The following is a 10,387-nucleotide window of genomic DNA, read 5'->3' on the forward strand; positions in this document are numbered from 1 at the left end:
TGTACGTGCACCCATGTCATGCAATGCCTGTGAAGGGGGCATCAGAGTTCCCTGGAACTGGAGTTACAGATGGTTGTTAGCCACAATGCAGGTGCTAGGAACTGAACCTGGGTCCTCTGGAAGAGCAGCCAGTGCTCTTAATTGTTGAGCCAACTCTCCATCCCTATAAATATGAAAATTTTGCTTTATCATATTCTACTTTCTTTCACAACTTTTCTTAATGGACAAACATGGCATTTTTATCAGGTTTTTTTCTTTCAAATTAAATAATGATGTTTTTAATTCTCCTGTCAAAATCTGAGTATTTTGTATTTGGTCACAGCCTTTGCTTCAGGGAACTTCACTGGGCCTTATTCTGCCTTTAAATAGCATCCCCTGTTCTGGAAGGCAGTGAGCTGTTCTTCATTCTGCCGCATTAACATCGAAAGACAAATCCCATGGGGCAAATCTAGGAATCCAGTGGACCTACACAATTTGAAGTAAGTTCACCAGGACTGTGGAGGCCCCAGTGGCAACCATGGGCAGTGGTAAGCGCAGACCCTTACCTATCAGTTTGATTTTATATATATATATATATTTTTTTTTTTTAAATTATTTTCATGTGTATGAGTGTTATGCCTGTATGTATGTAAGTGCACCCATGTCGTGCATGCCTGTGAAGGCCTGAAGAGGGCATCAGATCCCCTGGAACTGGAGTTATGGATGGTACTTAGCTGCCATCTGGGTGCTGGGAACTGAACCTGGGTCTTCTGTAAGAGCAGGCAGTGATCTTAACTGCTGAGTCATCTTTCCATTCCTTCCATCTGGATTTTAAAGTGGGTTCTGCTGAAATATGTCTATGAGTGTATTGCCTGCATGTGAGCACACCTGTGTAGTGCAATGCTGTGGAGGTCAGACGAGGGCATCAGATTCCCCTGGAACTGGAGTTAAGGACAATTCGCAGCCGCCATGTGGGTGCTGAAAATTGAACCCAGGTCCCCTGCAAGAGCAGTCAGTGCTCTTAGCCATTGAGCCATTTCTCAGTTTGATTTTTAATGCCATTCTGTTTCAAGAACACACAAGGCTCTCATACCTTTTGAATTAGGTCATGAACAAATGCTAAGTAAAAATTCAGAAAATCTTGGCACAACCTGGCATACTGAAAGAATTGTGTTTTTGCCCATAGTTTTACTATTTTAAGATATTTTATATGGAGTTCAATTTCTAAATGTACAACTAGCTAGCTCACCCCACACTGCAATCCCATGTATAATTATATAGAACCATAATTTATATATAACCATAAAATACCTATGATTATGTAATTTCAAATCAACTAGTTACAGAGTTTAATTCAAAATGGGAAAGTCTAAGCCTGGCCATGCAGTCCAGTGTGTCAGGCCAAATCATCTAAGGCCTGGTTTTGGGAATTCTGTACACTCCAGAACTATGAGGTTCTCAAGCCCAAAGAAGAAACGCACTCAGAACCGGCAGAGGACATGGCCCTCTCCTTCACCCCATGCTCTTCTGCCCTTTTCTCTCATCTCTTTCCTCTTGTCTCTAAAAGTCTAAAACTGGCTAATCTCAACAGTGTGCACAACCCAACAAAGGTAAAGAAGCAGTTTAAACTTTTTCATAAAGGTTGACCATCACCAGTAATGCAAACAAAACACTTCTGTTTGGGCAATTTCACCACAAATATATCTCTTATGTACAATAACAGAAATTGCTGACAATAAAATTTTTTACTCAACTTAAGGGCCAGCTGGGGATCCCTAACCTGTTTGCAGAAACAGACATGGGGACCCAGAACTGAACTGACCAAAAAAGTCAATGGAGGGGCTGGAGAGATGACTCAGTGCATAAAGCACTGGCTGCACAAGTGTGAGGACTGGCATGTAGATCCCCAGCCCCATGTAAGCGGCAGGTAGTACGGCAGCCCACCTATAATCCAGGTGCATGAGATTCGGAAATAGGGATCCACAGAACATGCTGGCTAGCCAGACTAACCAGATCAGTGAGACCCTGTGGAAAGTGATCAAGAAACACATTCAACATCAACCTTGGGCCTCCACATACACATGTACACAAGTACCCAATCACATGCATGGACATACACACACACACACACACACACACACACACACGTAACATGGATATTTTATTTACATTTTAGTAGGCTCAGACAATCCACAAAGTAAGAATTTACGTGGGTTTTCTTCCTTGACACGTTTCTTTCCTTTTGGAGGAATAAGTAGAAGCTGTCATACTGATATGGAATTAGTTTAATACAGAAGGTCAAGAAAACATGCAGAACACTTACCTGATGTTGGCAAGGTGCTGCTGCACAGGTTGATGTTGAAAATGATCAGGCCACGGATGATGCAGGCAGAAGGATGGTGAGGGCTGCAGACAGCACGCAGTCTGATACATAGGTGAATGGTTTGGACACAGAGATGCAGAGTATTCAGAGTGTGGCTGCATGCAACATGAGGCCAAAGCAGAGGGTGCTGCAGGGCCAACCTCAGCATGGCACTCTTGGTGACTGTTATGGCTGGTCAAAGGGTGATGGTATGGACAAGGATGGCAGCACTGGGGTAACATCTGTGGTGTTCTTTGGTTGTCTAAAGGCAGAAAGGATGACTTAACTGTGCCATTAAGTTGCAGGCATCCATTTGGACTCACTTTTGTTTTTGGTGTTTCTTTGGATGTGAGCTGCTGGGCTGCAAGGTCACCATCACTCGGGGTGAGGGGACTTGGGCTGGTGGCACTGGTTGTAATGCTGCCATTGCTAAGAATCACAAAATCATTCTCCTTGTTCACAGCCATGCTTCAATGTCTTGGCCTACAGAGATAAAGATATAAAGTCACCAGTTATAAGCAGGCAATCAAAGATATATAAGAAAGATGAGAAACTTATCTAAAACTAGCTCTTTAAAATTGAGGGCTCCTACAAGAGTTATGAGGCAGCATGTAAACCAAACAGTGTCTGTGATGGACCAGCCAACCTCCCACCACCCAATACCTTAAGAGCCCTCTCTGTTCTCACTGATTGCTTTTTCTACCCCGCCTCTCCACTCACTGTGAAACCCTCCTCTGTGGCCCCCTGCCCTGGACTCCTGAGACCCCTGCCCCTCTTTAGGAATAACTGCTCTTTCTCGCTTCTGTAAACCGCTTGATTGCTAGGCTGAGAGGACAAATTGCACTGACCCCATTTTGACTAGCTGTTTCAGGCAAGCCTGGACCTGTCCAGGCATGTCATAATCTCCATCTACTACCCCCACCCCAGGAGGCTATAGATCAAGCAAACCCAGGCATACAGCAGCCTTATAAGGTAAGAACAGAGACTTCTGGCCTCACAGATAACAGCACATTCCATAGCTCTGAGGGTAGCACCCACCAATGAGAAACCCCCAGGACTGCATCCCTTGTAACCAATCAATTCAAAAGTGTGTTGGAGCGCGTGGGCTCCTCGGACCAATCAAGATGTAACTCTGTTATTCCCCTTCTGCCTTGGTCTAAAACCTATAAAAGGCTTCCTCCTCCTGCAATCGGGGCTCTCGGCACAGATCCATTGCGTTGGTGAGGTCTGAGAGCCTGAGCTTAAGCCCGAATAAAGACTCTTTGTTCTTGCATGCCCTCTGGATTCCGTGGTTATTCTTGGGGGTCCGTTCTCTGGGCACAACATTTGGGGGCTCGTCCGGGATCCCCAAGACCACCACCACCACCCCCACGGGACCCCAGAGCGCTGAGTCTGCCTGATCCAATCGGTGAGTGTCTCTTGTCTTTGTGTCTTTTGTATTTGCACACGTCTGATTTTTGGGCCCAGTTTGAGATTGCCTGTTGGAGGTCTAGGCGGACATGCTGTAAGGCCCCAGGCCGTGGGACTCGGGAGATGTCCCGGACCCACCTGCTGGGGATTGGATCCCCTTGGTAAATTTGGAAGGACGGAGCGAGTCGCACCCGCCAGGAGGCGAGAGGCCATTGTCCTATTTTCAGTTTAAGGCGCCAACTAACCTTGTGTTGTTTTTCTGTGTGTTTGTGCTTTTTGTTGTGTTTGTGAGTCTTACTGTGTTAGAAGAGATGGGACAGAACCACATAACTCCTCTTAGCCTTTTCCAGGATCCCTTCTCAGAGTTCAAAGCCCAGGCTGATAGCCTGGGGTTAGGAGTAAAGAAAGGGAAGCTCTTTGTGTTTTGCAGGAATGAATGGTCGACCTTTGGGGCTGGTTGGCCTGAAGAGGGGACGTTCGACGTGCCCACCATCTACAGAGTAAAGGATATAATTTATGGCCGTCCAGGCCACCCTGATCAGGTCCCTTACATCATAACTTGGCAGGTTATGGTGGAGGAGCTTCCAAAATGGTTAAAGCCATTCCTTCCTCCTCCCCCCACTGGCCCAAAGCCGACCATCCTCATCCTGCGTGAGGATGAGCGGCAGAGAAATGAAATCAGACCCTCTGCCCCTCTCTACCCTGTCTTGCAAGGAAGCATAGGGGAAGAACTTCTGTTTGAGCCACCCCCCCATCAGCCTGTCCCACAAGCAGAGCCTCAGGACACCCCGGGGGAGGTGGAGGCAGCCCCACCCCAGGAGGTGGGAGAACACCCTCCCCAGACATGGAGGAGGGTCCAAAGGGGGCAGCCATGGCTGGTGGCAGACTCTACTCTCCTTCCCCTCTGGGCTGTGGGGCTGCTCACTGAAGCAGGGGACCAACAGATACAGTATTGGCCATTTGCAACTAGCAACCTCTACAATTGGAAGCTACAGACAGCTAAATTCTCTGAAAAGCCCCAAGGTCTACCCCAAGGTCTAAATGATTTGCTAGAATCTGTTTTGTTTACCCACCAGCCCACTTGGGATGATATTCAGCAGCTTTTGCAGGTCCTGTTCACCACTGAAGAAAGAGACTGGATCCTGGTTGAAGCCCGCAAGCTGGTCCCTGGGTTGGATGGGAATCCCACCACCAATCAGGCCCTGATAGATGAAGCCTTTCCCCTGGTTAGGCCGAATTGGGACTTCAATGTGGCTGAAGGTAAGGAGAGGCTCCGGGTCTACCACCAGATTCTAATGGGGGGTCTCCGGGCGACCACAAGGCGTCCCGCCAATCTGGCCAAGATTAGTGGTGTTCAGCAAGGGAGGGCAGAATCACCCGCATTCCTAGAAAGGATCCTTGAGGCATTCCGTGCCTATACTCCAATGGACCCGGAAGCACCCGAGAATAAGAATGCAGTGATCCTGGCATTCGTGAACCAGTCTGCACCCAATATTAGGTGCAAATTGCAGAAATTGGACAGACTGGAAGATAAAACCCTGCCAGAGCTTCTGGCAGTGGCTGAGAAAGTCTACAATCATCGAGAGAGTCCTGAGGACAAGCATGCCCAGGTTGCTGCTGCTGCCAGTGCCAAGCAGACCCACGACTTTGCCAAGATCCTCCTGGCCACATCGACCAGGTCCCCAGGTGAAAGAGAATGCCAGTTGCAACGCCTATCTGCTGAACAAGGTAGGAGATGCCCAGAAGGGCAACCAAAATTGTTGAAAAACCAATGCGCCTATTGTAAGAAAATGGGCCACTGGAAGAAGGAATGTCCAGAAAGAGCGGCCAGGCAGGAGCGGATCCATGAAGGAACACGAGTCCTGGAGCTTGGGGAATGGAGCAAATACGGAGGAGGGGGTTCAGATCCCCTCCCCAAGCCCAGGGTAAGTCTTAGAGTGGAGGGGACACCTGTGAGCTTCCATGTAGACAGAGGTGCTCAACATTCAGTGTTAACAGAGACCCTAGGGAAATTGTCAAACAAAAGGTCTTGGGCACAGGGAGCGACTGGCATGAACCAATATTCACGGACCACCCAAAGGAAAGTGGACTTAGGCACGGGCCGGGTGTCCCACTCCTTCCTAGTCATGCCAGATTGCCCCTACCCACTCTTAGGTAGAGACTTGCTTACCAAAATTGGAGCCCACATCCATTTTTCACCTAATGGGGTTCATTTAATAGATAAAGGAGGCCACCCCATTCAGGTACTGACCTTGCAACTGGAAGACGAGTATCGACTACACCAAAAACTGGACCCCCAGCCAATGGAGGAGATTTCTGTTTGGCTGCAGGAATTTCCTCTGGCCTGGGCCGAGACCAGAGGGATGGGGCTGGCAGCCCACCGGCCACCCATCTGGGTGGAGCTGAAACCAGGAGCCTTTCCAGCTCAGGTGAAGCAGTATCCCATGTCCCATGAAGCCAGATCAGGGGTTACCCCACACATCCGGAGGCGAAGAGACCAGGGCATCCTATTACCCTGCAGATCTGCATGGAATACACCTCTCCTCCCAGTAAAGAAGCCAAACTCAAACAATTACCGGCCAGTACAGGATCTGAGAGAAGTAAATAAGCGGGTCATGGATATCTATCCCACAGTGCCTAATCCCTATGCCCTCCTGAGCTCCTTGCCACCCTCCAGGAGCTGGTATACTGTACTAGATTTAAAAGGCACCTTCTTTAGCCTGCCCCTAGCCAAGGACAGTCAGCCATTCTTTGCCTTCGAATGGCAAGATCCAGAGGTCAGTTTCAATGGACAACTGACCTGGACTCGCCTGCCTCAGGGATTCAAGAACTCGCCCACTCTCTTTGATGAGGCACTTCATGAAGATCTGGGTGAGTACAGGCTGGAACACCCCCAACTCACCCTATTGCAGTATGTAGATGACATCCTGATAGCTGCCGATGACACTCTACTATGTCAGCAAGGGACTAAGGATTTGTTGGTGACTCTAGATAGGCTAGGCTATCGGGCATCCACTAAGTCAAGAAGTGATTTATGTAGGGTACATTCTAAAAGAAGGACAAAGATGGCTCACAGATGCCAGGAAAGAAACGGTGCTGAAGATTCCAGTCCCCAACTCCTAGAGAGCAGTGAGAGAGTTTTGGGGATCAGCAGGGTTTTGCCACCTCTAGATCCCAGGGTTTGCTGAATTGGCTAAGCCTCTCTATGAGGCTACAAAAGAGAATGAGACTTTCGTTTGGACGGGGGAAAGAGAAAGGGCCTTTAATGAAATTAAGCAAGCCCTCCTGATGGCCCCGGCTTTGGGGCTCCCCAATGTCACCAAGCCTTTCCACCTCTATATAGATGTAAAGAAAGGAATAGCCAAAGGAGTCCTGACTCAAACGTTAGGACCCTGGAATAGACCAGTGGCATACTTGTCTAAGAAACTTGATCCAGTAGCCGCAGGATGACCACCATGTCTGCAGATTATAGCTGCTACTGCCCTTCTAGTCAGGGATGCAGATAAATTGACATTAGGGCAAGGACTGCACATCACCACTCCTCATGCTATTGAGGGAGCTCTTAAGCAGCCACCAGACCGCTGGTTGAGCAATGCCCCTGAATAACCCATTATCAGAGCTTACTTCTTAACCCTCCAAGAATTCGGTTCCTCCCAAGCACTGCCCTTAACCCAGACACCCTGCTGCCTGACCCTGACTTGGACACGCCCCTGCACGATTGTGCAGGGATCCTGAGCCAGGTACATGGGCTCAGAAACGACCTGACCGATCAGCCACTCTCCAATGCAGAAGCTACTTGGTTCATGAAGGATGGGCAGAGGTATGCAGGGGCGGCAGTGGTAACTGAGACTGAGACTGTTTGGGCAGCGGCTTTGCCTGCAGGAACCTTGGCTCAGAGGGACAAACTGATAGCTCTGACTGAGGCCCTTAGGCTTGGAAAGAACAGACGATTGAATGTGTACACAGACAGCTGATATGCCTTTGCTACGGCACATGTGCATGGAGCCATCTACCAGGAAAGGGGAACTGCTCACAGCGGAGGGAAAAGCTATTAAAAATAAACAAGAAATTCTTGACTTGGTGGTGGCTCTATGGCTGCCTAAGAAGTTGGCTATTATCCACTGCCCCAGGAACCAGAAAGTTAACACGCCTATAGCTCAGGGAAATCAGAGAGCAGACCGGGTTGCCAGAGAAGTAGCTTTGGAGGCCTTCCAGATTTTGCCAATCCAACTGCCAGATCCTGGCCCCCCTGTCCTACCTGATCAGCCTCACTATTCCCAAGAGGATATGAAATTGATACACAAACTTCCCATGACCCAAAAGATCAAGGCTTGGTGGCATAAAGGAGACTGTAGAATTATTCTGCCAAATGACTTGGCCAAAGACCTCCTCACACACATCCACCGAACCACTCACCTGGGTACAAGGAAGACAGCTGAACTCTTAAGAAATGCTCACTTAAAAGCCTTGAATCTCCGCCCACTGGTTAATGCAGTCGCCCCTGCATGCCTTAGTTGCAAGCTGTCCAATGCTGAAAACCATCCTAAGGAACAAGGGGCTCGAATGAGGGGCTCTAGCTAAAACAGGCTGCAACCCTGTTAAGGTGGTGTTTACTGATGCAGGAAAACGAGACACCACCTGGGAGGTAGGAAAAACCTGGGGATTGAGAACTCTCAACCCGTATGGTTACAAATATCTACTAGTTTTGGTAGACATGTCCCACCAAGCATGAGACGACTCAGGTGGTAGCCAAGAAACTGCTGGAGGACATCTTACCCGGGTATGGCATCCCAGCCCTTCTGAACTCCGACAACAGGCCAGCCTTTCCATCACAGGTAACCCAGGAATTAGCTAGGATATTGGGGGCAAGATGGAAATTACATTGTGCGTACAGGCCCCAGAGCTCAGGACAGGTAGAGAGGATGAATAGGGCTCTAAAAGAGACACAAATTAACAATGGAGACTGGCGGGGACTGGGTGGCTCTCCTTCTCTTCGCCCTGTATAGGGTGAGGAACTCACCCTATCTGCTAGGACTGACCCCCTATGAAATCATGTTTGGAAGACCCCCCCATCCTCCCCAGTCTAAGAACTGAACTAATTGCTGAATTTGATAACCTACAGTTGCTTGATTCTCTAGAAGCGGTGGCTCGGGTGCATAGGGATGTAGGGCCCCGGCTGAAAGCTATCTATGAGATTGCTCCCCCTCCTACCCCACACAACTACCAGCCTGGCAATTGGGTCTATGTCCGCAGACACCGCCGAGAGACCTTGGAACCTCGCTGGAAAGGTCCGTACGTAGTGCTCCTGACAATCCCAACGGCGGTGAAGGTAGATGGAGCTGCCACCTGGATCCATCACACTCATGTCCAACTAGCAAGTTCCTACCCAGACCCAGACAACCATCGCCCTCTGTCGACCTCTATGCTGGATCCAACAACATGGGAAGTCCACAACTGGTCTAGGTATAGCTGGAGTAACCAGAGTGGGCACCTCGGCCTTAATTTTACAGGACCAAAACTACAGAGCCCTCCAGGTAACGATTGATGCAGACCTCAGGAGTCTGGAACAGTCTGTAACTAAATTAGAACAATCCCTAAACTCCCTAGCAGAGGTCGCCTTACAGAATAGAAGAGGTCTTGACCTCCTTCTTATGGAACAAGGGGGCTTGTGTGCAGCCCTAAAAGAAGAATGTTGCTGAGCTAGGCTTCGATCTCCAATGCTTACTCCCTGGACAGAGCCATGGGGGGCTACGCCATGCTTATTACTATGTCTGTCCTGGGAGCAGAGGTAGAGACTTGGTAAAACGATGTGGGGGAGCCAGTGATTATTTTTGTAAATCCTGGGACTGTGTGAGTACAGGGGACATCTACTGGACAGCCCCCATTAAAGATGATTTTATCAAGGTTGTCCGTAACAACACCCCTGATGCCATTTATTGCGGGTGGAGAGTTAGAACATGTCCCACAAAAACAGGCTGCAACCCTGTCAAGGTAGTGTTTACTGATGTGGGGAAAGAGAAACTACCCCCTGCCCTGGACTCCTGAGACCCCCTGCCCCTCTTTAGGAATAACTGCTCTTTCTCGCTTCTGTAAACCGCTTAGGAGGTAGGAAAAACCTGGGGATTGATAACTCTCAACCCAAGCCCGGGGTCATTCTTCACTATCATCCTCAGAAAGGAAATCCCCACCTCACTGGAACCCCAAGGTGTTGACCCCCACCCAGTTTTAGTACCCCTAGAACCCAACCCCAGCCCTAAGCCCCCACCTCTGAGGGAAAGTACAACAGTCTTTCAGAGAGCATCAGTAGTTGCAGGGACACCTACAGCTTCACCCTCAGACGACCCTATTTGGCTGCTTGTAGCAGGAGGCCTCCAAAGATGACGCAGACCCAGGGCCCTGGGATTCAGCGAGAATTTACTTCACTTCTTGGTCTGCAAATAGCCCACCAAAAGGAGCCCACGCCTCCGTACCCTGCTCGCGAGCCCAGTGACTGCTGACAGAATGCGTGGCGCAGACCAGCCAGAAAACAATACGCTGACTAAAGGGACTTGGGGGTGGAGAAAAGGGAGATATAAGGCCTGCCCCCTCCTGTATTAAACGAGCTTGCAGCACCTCGCCTAGTGCTTGCTTCTACCC

At 49.2% G+C, this 10,387-nt stretch overlaps 2 protein-coding genes across 11 annotated transcripts in view; one reads left to right on the forward strand and one right to left on the reverse strand.

Annotated features, from left to right (window-relative positions):
- Nucleotides 1-10,387, reverse strand: part of Disp1 (dispatched RND transporter family member 1) — a 214,822-nt gene that overhangs the window by 47,727 nt on the left and 156,708 nt on the right. For all 10 annotated transcript variants that reach the window (XM_029559001.1, XM_008823749.3, XM_029558999.1 and 7 more), the window contains one exon: nt 2,303-2,824. In XM_029559001.1, coding sequence (XP_029414861.1) covers nt 2,303-2,808 — 506 coding nt within the window. In that variant the 5' untranslated portion in view covers nt 2,809-2,824. The remainder of the gene's footprint in view (nt 1-2,302; nt 2,825-10,387) is intronic.
- On the forward strand, nt 5,047-6,657 carry LOC115068568 (the record flags this gene model as incomplete). The annotated part of the gene is made up of 2 exons (XM_029559015.1): nt 5,047-5,676; nt 5,737-6,657. Coding segments are annotated over exons 1-2 (1,551 nt in total), but the record flags the coding sequence as incomplete, so codon positions are not given.

The sequence above is a fragment of the Nannospalax galili genome, unplaced genomic scaffold (genome assembly GCF_000622305.1).
Source record: "Nannospalax galili isolate Female #2095 unplaced genomic scaffold, S.galili_v1.0 scaffold368, whole genome shotgun sequence".
Lineage (NCBI taxonomy): Eukaryota > Metazoa > Chordata > Mammalia > Rodentia > Spalacidae > Nannospalax > Nannospalax galili.